The sequence below is a fragment of the Zophobas morio genome, unplaced genomic scaffold (assembly GCF_036711695.1).
Source record: "Zophobas morio isolate AGI-343-1 ecotype UQ-CSIRO unplaced genomic scaffold, CSIRO_AGI_Zmor_V1 ptg000012l, whole genome shotgun sequence".
In the NCBI taxonomy this organism is placed as follows: Eukaryota; Metazoa; Arthropoda; class Insecta; order Coleoptera; family Tenebrionidae; genus Zophobas; species Zophobas morio.
The window spans coordinates 15,060,625-15,085,181 of record NW_026972117.1 but is presented as its reverse complement, the minus strand read 5'-3'; the positions used below and the strand labels follow the sequence as shown (position 1 = coordinate 15,085,181).

Genomic DNA, 24,557 nt, shown 5'->3' with positions numbered 1-24,557 from the left:
CGAGGGGCAACCGACAAACAGACGGAAACGTGAACTCGCATTTTTTTATGTTATGAAACGCCAAGAAAATGTGAAATTTGAGATTTCTCAAAATAACTGAATTAGAAGCCTTATTTTCCGTTAATTAAGTTACTTATATAGTTGCTGTGGTCACAATATGGCGTCATATTTTTTTATAGAATCATATTAGTTATCTTGTATTTGCACTTTGTTAGCTTTTATTATACTGCTATTGATAATTCTTCCAATTATCAATATTATATCAGAGTGATCAGATTTTCGTTCAAACTATGCCTTATCAACATCGTTTAGTCCATTACCTCTAGCGGAACACCCTGTATATTTGTACTGTCTTCTACAACCTTGATAATTTAATAACACAGTTACCTTCTTTGTGTCTTGTCCGTCGCACTCCTCACCAGCCTCCGTTTCGGCCCCCTTTCGTCGTCATCCGGCGTCGTCGAGTTCGTGGCCCTCTTCTCTTGATTTTTTTGATTTTTCATTCCGTGTGCGAGAATCAAGGACGTGGCCATCGAAGCGCGTCTGGCCGGAAAGCTCGCTGAAAAACTTCTGATGGCATGTATGCTTGATGATTGGAACGAAACTAGAAGCAGAAAATACGCATAAAAGTTGCAATAATGTGCCGTGATTAAAGATATAACCCTTGCAAAAAGGGAAATAATCGTTGAAAGTTATTGGAAAACGATCGCTTTTTTTTCTGCTACGTTATATATTTGTGACATGACAAGAATATGTTGGGGGAGGTTTATGGGGACGATATTGTCATGTCGTGCTCTTATTATCAATAGTTTATGGTTTGTATTCGATTAAACATATTTTGTTGATTTTATTAGGACGCGCAGTTTGACAGGGGATGCACGCTAACGACTAATCTTGTATTGTTTTTGCAATAATTTTCATTCTGGGTGCTCTAGATATTGGATTTAAAATCATGTGCGGGAAGCGCAGGAATGGTTTATAATGAAGATTCGCAATGAATAGATCTGTTCATAAATTGAGGTCTCGCAAGTTGAAATAAACGATTTGCTGTTGAACAGATTGGCTATAAATGGTTGTCACACCGTGGCACTGACACCAAAAAATTGCTCGTTGCTCATACCGACTATAATGTACATGATTTATCGTCATTCTTAAAAAAAAAAAACATTTTAAAACGTTTGAATATTATAATTTTAAAACTTTGGTAAAAGTGGTGAAGATCGAATTCAACCCTAGTTCTCTGCATATTAAACGTTTGTTTTCAGACGTTTCAGTCTTCTGCGACGTCTGCAATTCTTGTTTCAGAGTCACTTCATATTTTTCGAGATGACATCATCAATTTTATGATGGGTATGTAGGGAAATCTTGTAATAGAATCCACTTAAATGAGCCATTTCATGAAAAAATAGCTCCCTCGTTTCCGTCAGACTGTCTGCTGGCTGTCGGCAATTTTATTAGATACGCAATCTTCGAAAGTTTATCTTAGATAATAAAAATCCGACTTCGTTGAAATCGTATAAACATTTAGGGTTATCGTAAACATGGTAAATTGCTAATCTCCATTCAACTATTTATTTCCTTCAAAAACTTGATGACGTCATCTGAAAATTTTATGAAAAAAATAATTTATTTAAGAAACTAAATTTGTTATCGTGATTGTGTTGCCAAGACGAGAAAATAGAGTTTTTTTTTACGATGAACATAACACTCTGAAGCGTTTTTTTTTTTTCTAATTATTAACAATTGTGACTTCCTGAGGGTAACCTAAGGTATTCTGATAGGGTCCATCCGACGAATAGATACTTTCGGGTCTTGTCGACGTTTCATGATCGCCAGAGTACGAAAAAATAGGTGTCTTATTTCCGCCTGTCTGTTGTCTCTGTGTGTCGATTTTTATTAGACAGATAATCTCCAAAACTACCATACCGATTGTCGTCAAATTTTATATGTATGTTAGGAACAGGCGTGGATAGGACTATCTGGAAATCGGGAATTTAGTAAAATTGATTTCCTTCAGGGGACGGTCTAACATTTTTCCCGCTCTGGTTCAGCAGGTCCGAGCTCCAAGATTCTTTTAAACTATTTCAAAAACAAACCACAAGCGGTATCCGAGATTCTAAGTAATTGCTTCAAAAACAAGACAAGGGATCCCCGAGAATGTTTCAAACTACTTCAAAAACAAAACAGAAAAGGTCCCCGAGATTCTTTCAAATTACTTCAAAAACAAGACCCACAAGAGGTCCCCGGGATTCTTTCAAACTACTTCAAAAACAAGACACAAGTGGTCTTAGAGATTCTAATTAATTATTTCAAAAGTAAGACAAATAATCCCTGAGATTATTACAAACAACTTCAAAAATAAAACACAAGGGATGCACAAGAAACTTTCAAACTACTTCAAAAACAAAACACCAAAGGGGGTGCCCTAGACTCTTTCAAATTACTTTAAAACAAGACAAGGCATCCCCGAGATTCTTTCAAACTACTTCAAAAAACAAAACACAAGGGGTTCTCGAGATTCTTTTAAATTACTTCAAAAAACAAAACAGAAGAGGCCCCCAAGATTATTTCATATTACTTCAAAAACACGACACAGGTAGTCTCAGAGATTCTAATTAGTTGTTTAAAAAACAAGACAGGAGATCCCCGAGATTCTTTTAAATTACTTCAAAAACAAAACCCACAGAGGTTTCCCGAGATTCTTTCAAACTACTTCAAAAACAAGACACAAGGGTTCCCCGTGATTCTAATTAATTGCTTCAAAAACAAGACAAGGGATCCCCGAATTGTTTTAAACTAGTCCAGAAAAAAATAGAAGAGGTCCCCGAAATTCTTTCAAATTACTTCTAAAATAAGACCCACAGAGGTTTCCCGAGATTCTTTCAAACTACTTCAAAAACAAGACACAAGGGTTCCCCGTGATTCTAATTAATTGCTTCAAAAACAAGACAAGGGATCCCCGAATTGTTTTAAACTAGTCCAAAAAAAAAAAACAGAAGAGGTTCCCGAGATTCTTTTAATTTACTTCCAAAAACAAAACACAAGGGGTTCCCGAGATTCTTTTAAATTACTTCAAAAAACAAAACAGAAGAGGCCCCCAAGATTATTTCATATTACTTCAAAAACACGACACAGGTGGTCTCAGAGATTCTAATTAGTTGTTTAAAAAACAAGACGGGAGATCCCCGAGAATCTTTTAAATTACTTCAAAAACAAAACCCACAGAGGTTTCCCGAGATTCTTTCAAACTACTTCAAAAACAAGAACCACAGGAGTTCTCCCACATTCTTTTAAACTACTTCAAAAACAAACATAAGGGGTCCTTGAGATTCTTTTAAATTATCAAAAAAAGACCTACAGGGTGTTTCGAGCTTCTTTCGAACAGTACCTACTTCAAAAACAAAACACAAAAGACCCCTGAATTTTTTTCAAATTACTTCAAAAACAAGACAAGCAATCCCCGAGATTCTTTCAAACCACTCCGAAAACAAAACACAAGGGGTCTCCCAGATTGTTTCAAATTACTTCAAAAATAAGACAAGGGATCCCCGAGATTGTTTTAAATTGGTAAAAAAAATACACAGATCCCTGAGAATATTTCAAATTGTTTTAAAGACTACACGTCACAGGTAGGGGCGGAATCCAAATTTTCTATGGGTTTAAATGAATTAAAATTGCGGTCTTTCAGGTGCCTGTCTAAATTTTTTCCGCTCTGAGAGTTCTTAAGGTCCCATCCGCCCCTTCATTTAGTAAACGTCATTTGCATTTTTTAAAATAACATACTCGTGTATTTGTGGTTTATGAATTTGACTTGAGTTTCTACCCTAGGCATTCAGATTTTTTCGCAAAAAATCTAAATTGTTTCATCACATTTGATACTACCATAACAACATTAACGTGTGGTAAACTCTGTGTTCGTGCCTTAGAAATGTTGAATTACAATTTTTTTTTTTTATTGATCAAATAAAGAACTTTTCAACGATTCACCCCCTTTTTCTCGAAAATTTGAAAATACAGTAATGTTGCACACACCTATATTTAATAATAATAATAAAATTAAGAAAAAAAAGGGCGCGTGGGCTATCCAAAAAATATCCTTCATATCCTTCGAGCACTCCGAAAATTAGCCAAGCGCAACTCACTTTTTTAATACGAAATTTTGACTTTTTTTCAGCCACCTCCGAAAATTACCTAGAGAGATTTTTTTTACAGATGTCGACCTCTAAAAGTTATTTTTGGCTTCATTTTGTTAGAAAAGTCCCACCGTTTTTCCAAAATCGCTCATATACTAAGTGACATGGAAATCAGAACACCCAGTAATAGTAAGAATATTTTAATAATTTTTTGTATACATATGTATTAGTGTAAGATAAGTAGAGTACTACTTGCCAAAATAAGACTGATTTTGGCAAATGACATACTCTCTACAAAAACAAAGTGTGGGTGGGCGGGCTAACAGTTGTTTACTAAGATAAGACTGATTTTGACAAATGTCCTTCGAGCACTCCGAAAATTAGCCAAGGATTTTTTTAATGACCTTAGGTTTGTAGAAGCTGTTTTCGGTTCCATTTCTTCGAAAATTCCAACAATTTTACCAGAATCGATCAAATGAAAAAATGTCAATTTTCGAGGCAAAAAAATTCATTATAAAACCAAATTTTTCGAAAATTTTGGTCTGTGGGCATGAGCACTTTTTGTTTTTCAAATAAGCTGTCCAGATTTATATCCCAAAATTTTTTTGAGTATTTTTAAGCAAGTTTTCAAAAATCTCAAATTTTCCACCGCATAAATTTTTTCAGCGTTTTTCCAGCATGATTTGGAAATTACTCAGACATCATTTCATCAAAAATTCCAATAATTTTTCCAGAACTAATAAAATGAAAATTGACAATTTTGAAGATGTTTGTTTGAAGATTTTCATTTCAAACTGAAGTTTTCGAAAATTTTGGTACGGGACCATCAACACGATAAGCTTGCTATTACTAAGTGTTCTGATTTCCATGTCACTGAATATATTCAAAATAATATTGAGAACATTTTGCTCCAATGTAGCTTAATTAATAATTATAGTCGATTCTTCTGTTTTGAGGAGAGGTCATCATTCAAATCGGGTAGTTTCCTACGTGCTTAATCGTCGCATTCTTTCGATGTGTATACAATACAATTATTATAAACAATTAAAGTTAAGTAATATTTTAAGGTTGTCGTAGTCATGGTAAATCGTTCAGCAAAATTTTGAATTGAATTGAATTTTTCGTTTTGAAATTTTTCAAATTTGCAATTTCTCGATATTATAATTTGTCATTTTTCGCGTCTTCAGTTTCTCAATTTTTAATTTTTCGATTTTCCCATTTTTTGTTTCCTTGGTTGTCAAGTTCTTTATCTTTATTTTTCGTTTTCCCGATTTTTTAATTTTCATTTTCTTGATTTTATTCACAATTTTTCGATTTTCATTTTCTTTATTTTTCACTGTTTCTTCCGATGCTACAAGTTTTCGTTCATTTCATTCTTCAAATTTTTCATTTTTCAATTCCTCGATTTTCCAATTCTCAAATGTTTCAATTTTGCAATTTTTGAACTTCTCAATTATTCGATTTTCCGATTTTTTTGTAATTTCCAGTATTTCGGTTCTACAAAATTTCGTTTTTTCGATTTTGTAGTTATTCGATTTGTAATGCCCGTTTGTACCGCTTAATCTTTGTTTTTTTTTTTAATATGTAGAGTTTTCTTTCAACAACAGGATAGATAAACATGTTTTCAGTTTCTTGTTGGGAAAAAAGACTTCGTATATTAAGAAAAAAATGGACAAAATATTAGCCCCGCCCACCCACCCGTTCTCAATTGTGATGAATATTTTTATTCATCGTGAGCAGAAGGGTGGAGCCTTATTGCAAAATCTTCATTTTTCTACTGATTAGGAATGAAAAACTCGTCACAATTGACATTGGGGCAGGTGGGTGGAGCTTAATCTTTGTTATTTTTTCTTTATGTACGTAGTTTTCTTTCAACAATTTTTTAATAACTTTGAATGTACTTCTAATGTTAGCCACGTTTTTCTCGAAAAAAATTGAATAAACAATAAATTAAAAACTTCAAAATTCAAAACTGGTGAAATTTCAAATCGAAAAACTGAAATATTTAAAAGTGAAAACTCTAAAAGTTCTCGTAGATTTTGTTTTTCAAAAAAAAACAAAAAAATGAAAAATTGCAAATGGAAAAATTAAAAATCGAAAACTCGAGAAACTCAATCGAAAAATTGCAAAATCTATAAATTGACAATTTCAAAAGTTGAAAACTCGAAAAATTTGAAATCGAAAAAATGAAGGAATAAAAAAATGACACATTGAAGAACTGAAAAATTCAAGTCAAAAAAGCTGTGGGCAAAAAATATGACGTAATGTTCTATGACGATTAGTTCAACGTTGACGCGAAAATTTCAGGGAAGTCTGTTGTGTGGAATTAGAGGGAAATTGTAAAGTTTTATGTAATTTATATTTTACGGCAGCCACTGAGCTCGTTTTTGGAGATTACGTCATCATTTCTTTGGAAGGAGCAAAATGAAATTTTATCATTCGCATTACTGAAATAATAAAATACAGTTTTCAGTTTATTAATGCTGTAAGGAAGTGTTGCTGTTTCGAAAACTAATTGGGAAAATTTTTAGAATGTCTAAAATAAAATCGTATTTTCGAAATGGACAGAAGATGAAAAAAGAAAATTAATTCCGGGAAGAATTTTCCAACATTCTCGACTATACCCATCTTGTGATTTGTCATTTTTTGACACTTATCATTTAATCACCGACATGTCAAACCCAAAACCAGAAGTTGATAAAACTGGATTGAGGAGCATTTGGTTGCATTCCTAGAAGTTTCTCTTAAGAATGTATGGATTTGTTAGCTTTCCGAGTAGCTAGGTCATACAACGGTGTGTGGTTTCAGGGTTCTTTTCTTCCCATAATTAGCGCAGTGCCCCGGATCGATATTTGGGTGTTCAGTTCGATTAAACATATTCGAATGATTAGTGCGAAGGGTGGCGTTTCCTATGGATGCAGACCAAACATCCAATTTGGTCCCACCATCTCCATTTCCCCTCGAATCTTGGGGTTATCGTTTCCGCGAAGGTCGTGCGATGGCGTGACTTCCGCTCCACTCCTTCTCCGCAATTAAACTTGTTAATTAACAGGCGTAGCTGAAACTTGGCGATTCCTCGCCGGCACAAAGAACCCACAAGTTTTTCCATTTAACCGGGAAAGTTTTTCTCGTGGTGATTGACGCTTTTTGAGTGGAAGCTTTCAAAATTTTAATGAGAAATTCGCGTTAGCACAATGGCTTTTTTCCACTCGCCAAGCACACGGAAGCTCGTTGTGCTTTTAACTTTTTCATTACGGGTTTTAATCGATCAAATAAGTGTTTCTTCAACAGGGACGATTCCAAGTTTTATGGTTCGAATGTCGCTTCGTGTGATGGACCGCGGCACGCGATTTTCCTCACCTGATTTCACCGTTTTTCGCAAGGACACGTTCTTCGCGCCGTCCTTCTCCTCCTTTTTGGCCGGGCTGGGCTTGCTGGGGGAGGTTTTGGCTTTGGGCTTGACTTCCACTTCCACTTCGTCGGTGTCGCTGGCGGCGGGGCTGATGAGGGACACCATGGTGACGATGTCAGTGCCGTTGACGGCGACGAATCTGCCGACATTAACGTTAAGAGAAGATCAAAATTCGACTTGGCGTTTTGAAAGTCCATAAAAGTGCGATTTTACTTTTTTGATTTTTTCGATTTCGTTGCGTGAAAAACTCAAGCAGTTGTCCTCATTCATTTTATCAAAGAAACTTTTTAATGGAATGAATTTGGCTCTAATCCAGGTGAATCGGTCGTTGAAAATGAAAACATTGGGCTAAGAATGCAATTGATTGGGCTCGGAGAAAGCGTGCAAGTGAACCAAGAATTAAAACAATTCTAACTGCGAAATATGCGAGTAAAGCAGGGTGTTACAATGCGGCTTAAATATAATGTGGTCTAAATTGTAGTCCTATAGTATTTAGTCGCAACTTATTTGGTGAACAAAAAAGACTTCGAAAACAGCTTTATTGTTTCAATAAAATTTTAATAAAAAACTTGTCTACCTTTGGAGGACTAGAACAATTCCTTATACAGTTTTTGACAAGTAGTTATTCCAAAGACAAGTAAGTAATCAGTTTAAACATTATCTAAAAGAAGAGGAAAAATATCTAGAAATGGTAGTGAAAACCGAGCCTTTCTGTTTTTATACTCTTAAGACTTAAAGTGGCGAAATCTGCGCGTGGCGCATGACGCAGCAGAAATAGATAAAATCATGCATTTTGCCCTCTACAAGATGTTAGACTAACGATTTTTGTATTTGAGAGTTTCTTCTGTCATAATAAAAAATTAACAATGATTCTTCATTTTTAAATTCAGCACTTTCGCATATCCGAGCATGATAAATTAGAGTTTTTTGGACTGCGTGTCACTTAAGCTTTGACCAAAAGCATTTTAAAAAGTGTGTTTTCATATATATTTATATTATATAGATACCGTGAAAAAAACTGACTTGAATAAAGACAAAAAATACTTATTTCAACCTATTCCAAAACAAAACGTAAGGGGTCTCCGAGATTCTTTCAAACTACTTTAAAAACAAGACAAAAGATCCTCAAGATTCTTTTAAACTACTTCAAAAATAAAACACAAAGGGTCCTCGAGATTTTTTCAAACTACTGCAAAGATAAAACACGAGGGGTGCTCGAGATTCTTTCAAATAATGTCAAAAACAAAACACAAGGGATCCCCGACATTCTTTCAAATTACTTCAAAAACAAGACAAGAGATCCACGAGATTCTTACAAACTCCTTCAAAAATCAAACACAAAGGGTCCCCGAGATTCTTTCCAATAGCTTCAAAAACAAGACCCACAGGAGGTTTCCGAACTTTGTCGAACAGTACTTCAAACACAACACACAAAAGACCCTTGATTTTTTTCAGATTACTTCAAAAACAAGACCCACAGGAGGTTTCCGAACTTTTTCGAACAGTACTTCAAACACAACACACAAAAGACCCTTGATTTTTTTTCAGATTACTTCAAAAACAACACAAGGAATCCCCGAGATTCTTTCAAACTACTTCAAAAACAAAACACAAGGGGTCCCCGGCATTCTTTCAAATTACTTCAAAAACAAGACAAGGGAACCCCAAGATTCGTACAAACTCCTTCAAAAATAAAACACAAAGGGTCCCCGACATTCTTTCAAAATTACTTCAAAAACAAGACAAGGGATCCTCGAGATTCTTTCAAACTACTTCAAAAATAAAACACAAAGGTCCTCGAGATTCTTTCAAACTACTTTAAAAAATAAAACACGAGGGGTGCTCGAGATTCTTTCAAATAATGTCAAAAACAAAACACAAGGGGTCTCCGGCATTCTTTCAAATTACTTCAAAAACAAGACAAGGGAACCCCGAGATTCTTACAAACTCCTTCAAAAATAAAACACAAAGGGTCCTCGAGATTCTTTCAAACTACTTCAAAAACAAAACACAAGCGGTCCCCGGCATTCTTTCAAATTACTTCAAAAACAAGACAAGAGAACCCCGAGATTCTTACAAACTACTTCAAAAATAAAACGCAAAGGGTCCTCGAGATTCTTTCAAACTACTTCAAAAATAAAACACGAGGGGTGCTCGAGATTCTTTCACATAATGTCAAAAACAAAACACAAGGAATCCCCGACATTCTTTCAAAATTACTTCAAAAACAAGACAGGGGATCCTCGAGATTCTTACAAACTCCTTCAAAAATAAAACACAAAGGGTCCTCGAGATTCTTTCAAACTACTTTGAAAACAAAACACAAAGGGTCCCCGAGATTCTTTCCAATAGCTTCTAAAACAAGATCCAACAGGAGGTCTCTGAGCTTCTTTCGAACAGTACTTCAAACACAAAACACAAAAGACCCCTGAATTTTTTTCAAATTACTTCAAAAACCCCCGAGATTCTTTCAAACTACTCCAAAAATAAAACTTTCAAATTGAATCTATTCGACAGTAAACAAATCTAAGGGATAAATCGATTCGAACAATTTTTATCCAAACTATCCAAGTGGAATTTGGACTTTGAAATGGGTGTTTTGTATCCGTAAGTCATTCATAATTCATAAGGGACGATGGTGTCATTTACGGGATATTTGACCATTACCAATTGTGAGTCTAGTGATGTGGAGCCTTTTAACCACTATTTTTCGAAACTTTTCGAAATTTTCATTTCCCAGTAAAATAAATCCTGTCAAAATTGGTCAAAAGTCTCCTAAGTGGGGGAATTTAGACGGTTTTTTGGAATTAAAAAAAAAATGACAACAAAAATGAGAATTGACAGAAAAACAAAACATTGTTCCAAACTTATTTAGAGAACTGCCCTCGCTCTTGAAGTACAGTCCAACAAATTCCGCTGCTTCGAAAAATTGTAAAATTTGATTTTTTAGAAATTTTATTGTTTATATTAAGTAGTAATAAGTGTCTGTAAGTTAAAAAATTATGGGGAATACCAGTCATAGTAAATTAAAAAAATGCTGCGTAAGATAATCGAGCAACTGCAAGCGCTATTAATATCAAAATTTGTTACTCAATTCTGATTTTTTTGCGAAAATCTGAATGTCAAAGGAAAAAACTCAGACGGATTTCAATAACTGGTTCATAGTTTTGAGGTGACGTCCTCGAAGTGTTAGTGGGGATGATTAAACAAATTTTGATTGGCGTTTTACAGTCTACATGATATTCGTACCCCACATAAAATTTAACAATAATAATAATCAGTCCAGGAATTTCGTAGGGTATCTGTGTAATAAAAACGACAAACAGACAAACGACAGACAGACAGACGAAAATGGAAGACCTATTTTTTCGTACTCTAGGGGTCATGAAACGTCTAGTCTGCCGATAGACCATATTACAATACTTTCCAAGCTTACATTCGAGAAGTATATAAAAAGTCACAACAAATCTTTTGTTTTTTTTTTTCAGGTGATATAAAGTAACCATGAAAATTTTGGAATCTTTGATAACTCGGTGCACGATAACAGTATAGCGTTTATTCCCGACAACCCCGAAAATACAAAAAATTGTTGACGCGTTTCGCCAACCACATTGGCATCATGTAGACAAGACTAATTGAAGTTTAATCTTTCATCAAATTCTTGATGAAAATGATACAATAGTAGGCCATGAAATTTATTTTTAAAAGAATGAAGTTGGTATCGCCGTTATTTGATAGTTAATTGACCGTAACTGTCAAACCGAACGCGTTGCCAAAATAATTATTTTAAAAATAAATTTCTTGGCCTACCAAACGATTTTTTTTCAATATGTTTTGCTTTCAAAGTTATATATTCGAAATTATTTTCTAGATCCAATTTCGTTACTTCAACATGTAATGAGGGAGATTTCTGGCTGCAGAAATTGTAGTAAAGGCAGATTAAAACTTTCTGTAGGTATTCTTTTCCGAAAAATTGAATTTTAATGATTAAGCCACATCTACGTCCTCTAGTAGGCCATGAAATTTATTTTTAACATAATGATCAACGCCCTCCTTATTCAGTTTGACAGTTGCAGTCCAACAACTGTTAAATAAAGTGTCAAATTGCTGCAGTGTCAACAATATTATTTTAAGATTAAATTTCATGGCCTACTAGAGGACTTTTTTCTTCGATCATGTGGTATCAGTTTTCAATACACACTTTACTGTAGGTTGTTTAACAAAAAACTTCACAGCCCGCTACGAATTTTTTTCTTTTAAAATTTTTAAAACTCTTCTATCTTCAGCAAATTTTAGTTTTTTCGGTTATTATGACTAGAAATTTATGGGTAGAAAATTATTCCATAAAATTCATGCATGGCTTCATCCGAAACAAATTAAACCATATGATCGAAAAAAGTCGTCTGGTCAGCCATGAAATTATTTAGAAAAAAATGTGTCGGCAGAATCTGTGCCGGCATCGGTTGATTTTGAGGTTATATGAGGTTATTAAAATTCACAAAAAATTTCTGTGCATCGTATTCACCGTTTTCTTGCGTGACTCAATTTCGGTAATAACTTTAAATAATAAAAATTTTATATACTGTTTCAAGCATTTTTTAGTACACTGACAATACAAATGTTAAACTGACTTCAATGGTATTCGACAGTGCTGCCGTCAGTTAGGAAAAAATAATTCCACGGCTGACTAGACGACATTTTTTCATCCATATGGTATAAATAAGTTATCATCGTGTTGTTCTACGCTTTGTAGGGTATTTTTGGCTGAAAACTAAAGACCTGTGACTACTCAAAATAATAATCCAGTATTCGTTTCACTTTTGTTTTTTTATTTGCTTATTTTTAAAAAACAATGGGTTCTTTAACTACCGAATTTTTTATATCATACTTGTGGCACGTGTAAAAAACAAAGTCGACTTGGAATACTCTGCATAATATTTATTGCAGTTTGAATGACATGCTATGTATTTTTATTTGGAGCAAATTGGTGCGTGCGTTTTTCTCATTTTTAGTATCGAATTAGTTCTTCAGTGACATTAATTTTACACAACTAAAGCATCTCCCACTTACCTGTTCAACTCTTTTTTACTTTTAGGATTCTCCTTATTACTAAGACTGTCATCGTCTTCGCTCGTCGGCGTCTTCGGCCCTCGGCCCTTCCCCGACTTGATCTTCCTCTTCGTAGCCAAAAACTTCGGCTTGACTTGCTCCGGCTTCGTGGGCGCCGATAACGACCTCACTAACGGCGGCCTTATTGCCCCTTCTTTAATCACGGAGTTGAAAGCTGTGTTATTACGCCTCTGAAATCTTTCGCGTTTGGCAGCAGCCGTGGCAGGTCTAATTATCACATTTTTTATTGCTTTGGGGTCTTGTTTTTCGTAACTGCGATCGCTAGAAGGAGGAGTACTTACATCTTCAAGAATCTGCGGCGGCTCCTTCTCCACAATGGGTATCACCACAACGGCGTTGGATTTCGTCGGAGTGTAGGCCATCTCCTTGCTCTTCCTTATCTGGAAGACGTTCTTCATCGTGTTCTCCAAGGGGGTTAGCAGCGGCTGCATGATTTTCGGCGACTCCTTCGGGAGTATTTCCGGTTCGTGGGCTTCGTAGATGTCTTCTTCGGTGCTGGTGTTGTGAGCTAGGAAGATGTTGAGGTTAGGTTTCTCCTGCTCGCGGTCTTTGAGGGCCTGCCTGAGCCTCTCGGCCAGTTCTTGTTTGGAGTAGAGGATCGACTCTTTCTCCAAAGAGCTGTGTCTGCTCAATTTTGGCGGCTTTTTCACCTCCTTGATGCACTTCTTGGCTATGACGCCTTCTTCCTTCGGGGATGCGATGCTCTCGTCGGCCCATGCTATCCGGATAGGATGCGGTCGGTCGCGGGTTTTCGCTCCGATTTTCTCCTTCGCGTCGCAGAAGTCTTCGGAAAATTGCTTCCTGAGGGACTTTCGCCGCTGGTCAATCGTGGGACTGTCGCAGTTCAGCGAGAACTGCCGGAGCGTTGAGAGTTTTCGCATGTTTGCCATTGTGCTAACAATAGTCGATTCGCATCTTGGAGCGGTTCACGGACCTGCACCGGAAACGGGTTGTTTACCCTTGGCTCGGAAAACTTTGACTGAAACGTGCTTTACATGCTTTCGTTTCAGTCGGTCATTATCGATTGCGACTTTCGCTTTGTCGCTGTCACTTCTTTGTCAAGTCGCGAGTTGTTTTTTCGGTTTTTAAGGGCATGCGACCCTTTTTTTGCCGGGTCGATGATCTTGGAAGGGCTTGTTTGGTTGCTATGGCTACTTTTTCTAGGAATGTGAGAATGAGAGTGACGTTTTTTGCAGGACATGAACACCGACGATTACAAGAAGTACAACATTTTGGAAAATATTTTTCAAAAGATAAATCAGAAGTATGTGGCCCTTCCAAATGACGAGACCAAACGGAATAATAAATTATTGCAGGTTGGCAACGTGAATAGAATTTAAATAGTCTTTTTTTACTCACTTTTAAAAATTGCGTAGGTCATTGATCGTATCATCCAAACGTTGCAAAACAAGAGTACACTGTTCACCAATTTGTATCAAAATAAATTTTATGGAGGGAGCTTTTACGACGGTTTGAAAGTCGGTAAACCCTCAGAGTATGACTTGGATTGCCTATTGTGTCTTCCAAAAATCGTGGAGCCCACCGTTAAGGTCAGTGACAAACCTGGCTACGTTCACATCGTCCTCAACAATATGGAAGCCCTCAGGAAAAGCGAAATAGAAGGACCAAAATATGTGTATGTGAAGACCGTGGATAACTTACAAGTATTTATGTCTTATTTACTTTTCAGTGGTTTGGACAATTTGTTGGTTGGAAATCGCTTATCAACGCAAAAAGTTAGATCATGGATGGAAAGTTTAATGACTTCGGCCGTCATTGGAAACAGCACAATGGAAATAAAAATGGATGATTCGGATTCCAAATGCGTCGTCAAAGTAGGTAGTACAGTTTTCATAAAATTAGTGAATTAATAAGTTGAAGTAGTACAAGGTGTTCAAAAGTGGACCAGCACTAACTCTCAAGTTGGAAGGCAACCTGAATGGCCAGGACTTTAAAATAGATATAGATTTAGTTCCGTGTTTTACCTTTTTTGATGATCACTGGCCAGGAAATGAATATCGGCCCAACCCATCACAAAAAAAGGTAAAATTTAATAAAAACACGATAAAGTACTACATTTTCACTTTACTTAACCCTAGAACACATTTTTTGTCGTACCAAAAAGTCCCAGTGAAGATGCGCCCCTGCACTGGAGGTTGAGCTTCCAGGAGCAGGAGAGGGAACTCCTCAGTGGCTACGCAGTCATGAAGCCTACGATTCGCCTAATCAAAGTAATAAAACACGTTTTCACTTACAATGCTATTAAACATTGTCTCCTTGTTTTAGAAATTGCGAGACAGACATGAACACAAAATCGCAAGTTACTACATCAAGACTGTTTTCTTGTGGGAGTTAGAAATGCTGGATAAAAATTTCTGGAATAAGCCACTCAGCTTTGTGTTCGTAACGGTATGTTTTTCGCTCTCACGTTGCTTGTCGTCACGTAATTTTGTCATAGATGCTGAGAAAATACGCAGAATATATTGAGAGAAAAAACATACCCTATTATTGGAACGACTCCAATAATCTCCTTGGGGACTTAAATGAGATAACGGCCTCTTGTATTGCCAACAAGTTAAAAAACATCGTCGACCATATTGACAAAATTTGCAATTCAAAATTGGGTTTCTACGACGTGGTCACCTATTTCCGTAAGTTCTAAACACCTTTAATACCTAAAATTCCAACCTTAATCTTTTAGTAAGATCTGAAGAAGTCAACATGGACACTTTTAAAGCGGAAGTACCTCTTCAAAAAAAATTAATGAAACAGATGGAGGCCGCAAAACTACTAGAATCCCCCCCTCAAGCTCAAACTCCTCAACTAACTGCGAAACCTCAAGAGCATGGTTTGCACTTTCCTTTCAATAGTTTCAAATTTTCAGAGATTTGTTTTAGTTTTACCGACTTCCGCGTCTGCAACGTCGTCTAGATCGTCCAGTTTTGAAGACATTTCCAAAGCCATGGTATCCGAACTTGCGAAACCAAGTTTTTCGCAAGATTGTTCGAAAATGTTGGTCAGAGTGGAAGCCCAATTGATTATGGTGGCTTCAGAACAAAAACGAATTTTTGGATTGATGGAGACGATCCTTGATAAAGTTGAACGATGCGAGAGTCAGCTTCAAGAATTGAAGACTGAAGTTAATAAGAAAGCAATCGAAGATATAGTGCGTATGCACACACTGGAAAACAAGATTACAGAGATGGGGAAAAAAATAGACAATGCAAAGAACGAAGCGCCCTCTGTGGATGATCTTTTGGGTTTAACCCATCGACTGACTAGTTCGTTGAATTTCCAACCGTGAACTATATGTTATTTATAATTTTACAATGTGCTTTATTAAAATTTACTATTAAAATTGGTTTTTAGATTATTTTGTGTCTTAAACTTGGTTACCAGGATGTAAAAGCACAAGTAAACCGCAAACGGCTGGTAAGGTCGTGAAGACTCCGTTTTGTGTCGCTGTAGAGTTTTCGGGGTAAACAACCCATGGGTCGGGAACTGCCTGTGGCGCATCCTTCCAATAATATGTGGGAACAGGCGCAAGTTTGCCACATAAAGATGTATACTGTTTGTTACATTCGGGATCATCGAGTTCCCAGAAATACGGCGAAGGACATTCACTGCACCCTGGACCCTTACTGTAAAGCTGGACGCCTGGGCGATAAGCAGCCACTGATCCTTCCCAACTTGCCAAAAGGCAATAAATACGCATCCTTCGACCCACACTTTGTCCAGGTTCCACGGATCTTGCACACCCGATTTTAAAATGTTTGCTGAATATTAACTGGAAACAAAACTGTAGCTCGTTCTCCAGGTACGGATCCTGGCCTGTTTTATCCATTTGTTCTGGGTTTAATGTTTGGAGACAATCGTCAAGCCTAAAAAAATTAAATAGTATTTGCAACTAAAAGTAGCATGACAAACTTCTGGTCGAGAAAAGCCATAGCGTCAGCAATATTGTTTATCATCCAACTTTTATCCTCCGGCATAAGCATCACAGGAAAGTTACCTAATGCTTCGTGGTTTTTGTTTCTGGTACATAGATCCATACCAGCCGACTGAGCTCTTTTCAAAATACATGCAGCGGAATATTCCAGTCCTACGTCATAATTTAGCACCATCATATCTGCACCGGCGGGCATGTCTGTTGAACCAGAAGCTATTTTATTTCTGAACTGGTTCAGTTTGTCTAGAATTGCTTCACGGAACCCGAAAGTTGAATTAAGAACTTTTAGGCCAAGTCGTGGTGTGACTTTTTCACATCCGCAAGCTACATTTACTTTAAATTTAGTTTTGGTTTCATAACACCTTAGGTCACAGTAGTTATGCTCTCTCAAGTTGAAAAACTCTTCTTTAGTATCATAAGAAGTTATACATAATGGCGCAGTCAAAAAAATTAGCAAGTTCAACATGAATATGACTTATGCTGTCAGTTCATTACATGTTCATTAATTATTTGACAATATGCTCACGATCACGATCATTCAGTAGCTGCTATGGTAATTTGTTTCATCTTCAAAGTGTGGTCTGCTAAACAGTAAGTGTGGTTGGAGGATCAATTGCTCTTTGATTTTATACTGGGTGTCCCCTAGAAGTACACACGTTCACACGTTATTATTGGGTTACTCGCCCTTTCTTAGACCTAGCCTTAAGTTTTAACACGTGTTTATACTGCACTCACTAAACAAGAAATATCCGCTAGAAACAAGAAGTGAGGGCTCTTTCTGAATTCCGGCTGCCTCATTATCAACTCTTGATCACTACTGTGGGGGCTGGCAAGTCCCACAAAATTGTATAGTATTTGTATATAATCTGTATTTAATTATTTCCAACCAGTATCCGAAACTTTCTCTTCGTCCACCTGCATGTCGTAAAACCTATCCTTTGTTCACCCTTCTCAGTAATACTTATCCTTTCCCAGATTTCGAATACCTTCCAAGAACCCTTTAGACACTACTGTATTCACCGCTTTCTACCGACCTTTCTTTTCATTTCAATTTCACAAACTCTAAGACTCTTCCTTCATCTGCCGTACCGACAACATCAAAATAAATACGGCAAAACGCAAGTACTGTTTCAATCACCTGATCACCCCACACTACCAACGTAAACGATAACATTCACTAATTCCCTAGATGCTCTACAATGTACATAGGTGATTGCTTAGGTTATTGAATGATTTTTCTTAGTTTCAATTTTTCAAACGCAGTTGCCAGAAGCTACAGCCAAAGTACTCAGTGGATTAAAAATTTGAACATTTGACTGATCCAAAAGTGAAAAAGTTCGTAAGTTCCTCCTTAATTTTAAGCGCACGATTTCTGCGGAAAACGTAGGAAATGCCACTGCCATGAGAAACCAGAGGACGCTTGCTAATCCCTAGTTTCACGTGAACCAATGTTGTTCCAGCAAATTTTCAAAAATTTTGGTTTTTACAACAACTCAGAATATCATCACCGTTGTTACTCAATCTAGTAAGCAACTTATTTTCAATTTACTGACATGAGAGTACACGTCAAAAATGATATTTGCTCTTCTGATCTTTTCGTGCCTGAATATCTATGGCGCCGCAAGTTTTGATCCTTCAAGAATTAACTATTGCGAGGGAAGATGTCCAACTGGAAAACATGTAGCCTGCAACTGCGGCAGACTTCAACCACCTCGAAAATTATTTAGCGACAACGTAGACGCTTTCCGAAAAGAAATTGTTCACAATCACAACTACTGGAGGAACTATGTAGCATCTGGAAAAGCGCATAAACTAAATTCAGCTGTTAAACCGGCGTCTGATATGAGGGTCATGAATTATGATTTAGAACTGGAGTATATTGCTACGTGTTACGCTGCTAAATTCATTGAAGGCCATGATGGTTGCAGAAAGAAGGCAAATGGGTATGAGATCGGTCAAAACTTATATGGAAGTACAAACCAAAGTGTAACTATAAAAGAAATACTACGGGACTGGTGAGTAGCTGTCTTCATTTTGTTTAGTTATCTTTGAAACGCGGTTAACTGTTGTTTTAGGTTTCGCGAAATGAAGAATATTGAGTCCGAAACACAACTCCAATTTTTTACGTCTGTAGTGGTAAGTTGTAGTCGAAATCGAACTATTAGTCAAAATATCTGTTTCAGACCAGTAAAGGCTTTATTGGTCACTTTACTCAAATGGTTCACGCCAAAAGCGATATTGTAGGATGTGCCAGAGTCTGGAACTCCAAGGCTGCCAACAAAGCTTGGTCGTATACACTTATTTGTAATTATGGATCTGCTTTCGGAAATGGAACGCAAGTCAGAAAGAGACCCATTTATAAAACCGGACGTGCATGTAGTAGTTGTCCTAATATCAGACGGCGGAACAAATGTGGAAGTAAAAGATACCCTGCCTTGTGTGGCAAGGTCTTAATTCCTCCTGCTAGTCCTGCTATTGGTGCATCTCTCAGTAGTTACAAAAATCCAGGGCGTCTTCGTGTTAGACGTGATTACGCACATCGTACACGTGGAGCTAAAATTCAAAGGGCAGCCCAACGTGACCCTGATGATGATCCTGACGATTCTGAACCTAAGAACCTTGCCGAACCTGGGACCCTTGACGAACCTGAGCATCCTGACGAACCTGAGAGCCTTCAGATTCCTGACGCGCCTGACGCTCCTGACGATTCTAACGTTGCTGATCATTCTGCTGGTCCTGACGATTCTGATATTCCTATTCCTGACACTCCTGAGGGATCTGAGAGTCTTTCCATTCCTGAGGCTTCTGAGGAATCTGAGACTTCTTCCACGGCTAGCGTTCCTGATGATTCTGGCGACTATGTTGACAATTCTGAGAGTCCTCCCAATCCTGATGCCCCTGAGGATTCTTTCCACGCCCGAGCTCTTCCCACTAGTGACGATTCTGATGGTGATGATTCTGTCGGTGTCGACGATTCTGAGAGGCTTCTCAGTCCTGACACTAGTGACGATGATGAAAGTTTTTCCGTTCCTGACGATGTTGACGTTTCTGAGAAGCGTGGTAATGGTAACGCTAATGACAATTGTGTTACTACTACTACCCCTGCTGTCGAGTGTACGACTCTTCCAGGTCCTAAGCGTCTCGCCAATAAGACCAAATCTAACAATCCTGGCAACGATAGTGATAAATTTCTTGGTGGTGCTCCACGTGAAACCCAAACAGCCTCATGTTTTTCAGGAACATATCACATTCGGAAAAATTCATTTGTATTAGTTGTTAGTCTTCATATCTCGCTTCTTTTTTACTAATTTGTTAGAAATAGAAGGAAATGTGCATGAAGACGCTGGACAGATACAGGAATTAATATATATACATATCTTTAAAAAACCAAGTGTCTGCGTTATTTCCCAACCCACTCCATATGTCAAATGTCATAATCACAGTATGATAAAGTCGTCAAATTTTATATGTATTTTAGGAATATCGTGTAGATGGTCAAGATTGGTTAACAAACCAATAATTTGATGATAATACTAATACATTTGTGGTTTATGAATCCGCCTTTTTTGGCAAAAAAACCAAAAGTGTATGAAAACACTTCACAGTTTAACTTGGTAGAGTTGTCATGTGCTCAAAAAAATCAGTAAATGACGATTTTATTTTATTGATGAAATCAAAAATGATTCATCCAGTTTTTTTGAAAATTTGGGACTATAGGGCTATTAGAAACTGGCTTTTAGCTTTTCAATTGAAATTAAGGCACGAAGGAAATTCTGTCTAAATGACCCCAGGCCATTTTTCTGTTGGGAAATCGTAGCTAATGAGAAAATCAGCGCTAATCATTTTTAACTGACTGCAATTCTTCAAATCGTGAAAGAATTCAGTACACCATTTGAAGAAAAGTATTTCCAAAAACTTCAAATCAGGACAATTTGTTTAATAAAATTAAAAATTACAAAAATCACATTACAGAACATATACATATTATATATGATTTTACTTTTTTCTTCTTCTTAATATACACAACCTTCACCGACAAGGACTGAAAACATGTTTGAAATGGTAAATTTTATCCCCCACACTTCTCTACAAATTTACCATTTTAAACAAGCTTTCAGTTTCTTGTCGTCATTAGAAAACTACGCACATATAAGAAAAAAAATTTAAATACAAATCCCTCCCACCCACCCTTATCTCAATTGTGATGAATTTTCTTATTCGTCGTTAACCGAAGGGCGGAGCTTAATTTAGGTTTTCCTTTTTACTTAAAACTTTTCTTTGAAGAACACGCTTACTTAAGAACGTGTTTCAAATGGTAAATTCTCGTAGAAAAATAAGGATTTTGCAATTAAGCTCCGCCTCCTTGCTGACAACGAATAAAGAAAAATCGTTACAACTGAGACAGGGTGGATGGACGGGGCTTATGTTTTTACTTTTTTCTTCATCTTAATATACACAACCTTCACCGACGAAAACTGAAAAGATGTTTGAAATGGTAAAGTTTAACTCCCACACTTCTCTACAAATTTACCATTTTAAACAAGTTTTCAGTGTCTTCTCGTCAATAGAAAACTACGCACATATAAGAAAAAAAGATTAAAATACAAACCCCGCCCACTCGCCCTCGTTTCAATTGTGATGAATTTTCTTATTCGTCGTGAGCCGAAGGGCGGAGCTTAATTTAGGTTTTCCTTTTTACTTAAAACTTTTCTTTGAACAACACGCTTACTTAAGAACGTGTTTCAAATGGTAAATTCTCGTAGAAAAATAAGTATTTTGCAATTAAGCTCCGCCTCCTTGCTGACAACGAATAAAGAAAAATCGTTACAACTGAGACAGGGTGGATGGGCGGGGCTTATGTTTTTACTTTTTTCTTCATCTTAATATACACAACCTTCACCGACGAAAACTGAAAAGATGTTTGAAATGGTAAAGTTTAACTCCCACACTTCTCTACAAATTTACCATTTTAAACAAGCTTTTAGTGTCTTGTCGTCAATAGAAAACTGCGCACATATAAGAAAAAAAGATTAAAATACAAACCCCGCCCACCCGCCCTCGTTTCAATTGTGATGAATTTTCTTATTCGTCGTGAGCCGAAGGGCGGAGCTTAATTTAGGTTTTCCTTTTTACTTAAAACTTTTCTTTGAACAACACGCTTACTTAAGAACGTGTTTCAAATGGTAAATTCTCGTAGAAAAATAAGTATTTTGCAATTAAGCTCCGCCTCCTTGCTGACAACGAATAAAGAAAAATCGTTACAACTGAGACAGGGTGGATGGGCGGGGCTTATGTTTTTACTTTTTTCTTCATCTTAATATACACAACCTTCACCGACGAAAACTGAAAAGATGTTTGAAATGGTAAAGTTTAACTCCCACACTTCTCTACAAATTTACCATTTTAAACAAGCTTTTAGTGTCTTGTCGTCAATAGAAAACTGCGCACATATAAGAAAAAAAGATTAAAATACAAACCCCGCCCACCCGCCCTCGTTTCAATTGTGATGAATTTTCTTATTCGCCGTGAGCCGAAGGGCGGAGCTTAATTTAGGTTTTCCTTTTTACTTAAAACTTTTCTTTGAACAACACGCTTACTTAAGAACGTGTTTCAAATGGTAAGTTGTCGTAGAAAAATAGGGATTTTGCAATTAAGCTCCGCCTGTTTGCTGACCACGAATAAAGAAAAATCGTCACAACTGAGACAGGGCGGGTGGGCGGGGCGTATGATTTGATTTTTTTCTTGTTCTTAATATACATACTCTTCACATCAAAAGAGTGAAAACATATTTGAAATGGTAAATTTACCAATTTAAACAAGTTTTCAGTTTCTTGTCGTCAATAGAAAACTACGCACATATAAGGAAAAAAGGCAAAAAAAAGAAGTAGATGTTTAACCATCCAGCTATGAGAAGAGAAAGGTTGGAACTTCAATATTTCAACACAAGTTAGAACGTCAAATTGTATTCATTTCATCGGTTAAAAGTCACACTTCAAGACTTTTGCTTCGTCGAGGTCTCACCATCATTGTCATCCTATTCAGACTATAATCGCTGTCCCTGAACGTTCCCCAGTACATAATTTTCCACCTAATCCCTGAATCTCTAGCCTTCTTCAAATACATCGCCGTGGGGTTACTTCGGGTACACTCGTTATACCACCAAGCTCCATCTGCAATAACCTTCCCCTTCAGAGCTTACGTTTATCGATTGTACAGTTACTATTATTTCGCATATCGTGGTCCTTATCTTGCGTGGTAAACTTCATCCCAGAATACCAATACATGGAATCGCCAGCATCTTCACTATACCCACTCACAGCTTTTAAAACGTACCCTTCGTTTTCCGAACCCACAACGAAAACCTTATAGTGAGCATACGCAATCTTGTTGCCCCAGTCAGCCATTTTCACCAACATTTCGTAATCCCCTGAAGCTAAAACACAAAATACAGCAGGTGGATTTATTGGTGTTAAGGTAGTACCAGTGATCTGATGCAAGTACTCCAATCCCAACCAGTGCTCCCCCACTAGGCTACCGAACCCAATTTTCTATTCGTTCCACTTCAAATAATAGTCCCTAGAACCATCAAACTTGTGCAAGAAGTACGTCCACCCTCCTCCTCTAGTGTCCATGTCGCAGAAGACAGCAAAGGGCTGCGGCCATATAATAGATTTATATTTTTTGGATTTGCATATACAGGGCGACTTAAAAAAATAATGAATCAGTGAATTTATTATTGATCAAATTAAGAACGAGCCACCCCATTTTCTCGAAAATGTGAGAATATGCCCGTCTTTATAACAATAAAAAATTGATAAGTTAAGAATGATAATAACAACATTTAGAATATTTTATTCAATTGAGGTTTATTAATAATTTTAGTGATCTGTTTCGAGGTGATTAACTCATCCAAATTAAACAAATATCTACGTGACATTCTTCCGATGTATAAACATAAACATTGTAAATACTACGCATATTGCTCAGATACCATTGTTCCCTTTGGTAATATACTGAAAATATATATTTTGCTTCTGAGGCTGGACCATCAGGCCATCTGGCCTAAATGTAACGGAAAATAAAATTTATTTGCTTTTAATTTGGTTATACAAAAATACGATTTCGCCTTCGACTGACCGTTTGTTGACACATTTGATCTCGAGATTGTGCAAAATGCAACATTGGCCACTTCCGGGCGTTCCCATAATTTATGACTTGCAGCCGGGCAACCACCTGCACAAAGAGCTGTCGCCTGAGTTTTGTTTGCACTATCCTTTCTCATTCTTATTTTGCTTTTTTATCGTTCAATAAAGTATTCCGCACACTTTCGATTTGCTTATACAGGGTGATGCAAAAAAAAAATTAATGACTCAAGTTATTTTATTGATTAAATCAAGAACTGAAAAACCGAATGCCTTGAAATCTTGCAAACTTATTTGAAATATACGCGTAGCATGCTTCTTTACATTTACTTTAGCATTACATATTCACATATGTTTATTCCAAATTATATAATATTATAACAAATATAAAATCCGCAAAATCAAATTTTATATAATTTTTCGAAAATGCTGGATATGTTTTCATTGTACTTCAGGAGCCTGGGAAGTTCTGTCGAAACAACTTTTGACCGATTTTTAAAGAAGTAAAGAAGTGCGTTTCCAGTTCATGCGCTAGGAGCGTGCTAGAACAGCTCGAATGTACGTTGTTAGGGATTTCCCCGAAAAATATATCGAGTGCAATAATAACGATGATGAAACCACAGAGCACTTTTATCTTAATGGATGCCTCAAATAATATTTGTATTGTTTTGTTATTTTTAACGTTTACGCTCAACAAACTTATTGATTAATCAAAGTCGGCGTCACCTGTGATAACGATCCAGGTACTTAATCACTCTTATATTTTATTAAAATAATGAATTCCTTAATAT

General features: G+C 36.7%; 4 protein-coding genes across 4 annotated transcripts in view; 2 read left to right on the top strand and 2 right to left on the bottom strand.

Moving 5' to 3' along the window:
• Positions 1–13,712, bottom strand: part of LOC135127856 (muscle M-line assembly protein unc-89) — a 29,110-nt gene extending 15,398 nt beyond the window's left edge. Inside the window, exons 1-3 of the mRNA XM_064054505.1 lie at positions 12,616–13,712; positions 7,494–7,684; positions 388–604 (exon numbers count right to left, since the gene is read on the bottom strand). Of these exons, the coding sequence (XP_063910575.1) occupies positions 388–604; positions 7,494–7,684; positions 12,616–13,565 (1,358 nt within the window). The 5' untranslated portion in view covers positions 13,566–13,712. The remainder of the gene's footprint in view (positions 1–387; positions 605–7,493; positions 7,685–12,615) is intronic.
• The window catches only part of LOC135127857 (cyclic GMP-AMP synthase-like receptor), a 31,757-nt gene extending 15,709 nt beyond the window's left edge, over positions 1–16,048 (top strand). The window contains exons 2-10 of the mRNA XM_064054506.1: positions 13,872–13,991; positions 14,052–14,311; positions 14,366–14,510; positions 14,560–14,718; positions 14,775–14,906; positions 14,962–15,084; positions 15,134–15,326; positions 15,377–15,523; positions 15,573–16,048. Coding sequence (XP_063910576.1) covers positions 13,875–13,991; positions 14,052–14,311; positions 14,366–14,510; positions 14,560–14,718; positions 14,775–14,906; positions 14,962–15,084; positions 15,134–15,326; positions 15,377–15,523; positions 15,573–15,979 — 1,683 coding nt within the window. The 5' untranslated portion in view covers positions 13,872–13,874 and the 3' untranslated portion in view covers positions 15,980–16,048. The remainder of the gene's footprint in view (positions 1–13,871; positions 13,992–14,051; positions 14,312–14,365; positions 14,511–14,559; positions 14,719–14,774; positions 14,907–14,961; positions 15,085–15,133; positions 15,327–15,376; positions 15,524–15,572) is intronic.
• A 9-nt stretch (positions 16,049–16,057) lies between these two features.
• Positions 16,058–17,154, bottom strand: LOC135127859 (uncharacterized). Its single transcript, XM_064054508.1, has 2 exons — positions 16,603–17,154; positions 16,058–16,556 (listed from the first exon to the last, which is right to left on the bottom strand). The coding sequence occupies exons 1-2, from the start codon at positions 17,088–17,090 to the stop codon at positions 16,058–16,060; spliced, it is 987 nt and encodes a 328-aa protein (XP_063910578.1). The 5' UTR covers positions 17,091–17,154.
• Positions 17,155–17,157: 3 nt separating this feature from the next.
• LOC135127858 (uncharacterized) lies at positions 17,158–20,005 on the top strand. Its single transcript, XM_064054507.1, has 3 exons — positions 17,158–18,639; positions 18,700–18,760; positions 18,808–20,005. Exons 1-3 carry the CDS (start codon positions 18,197–18,199, stop codon positions 19,930–19,932), a joined length of 1,629 nt encoding a protein of 542 aa, XP_063910577.1. The 5' UTR covers positions 17,158–18,196; the 3' UTR covers positions 19,933–20,005.
• Positions 20,006–24,557: the final 4,552 nt, after the last annotated feature.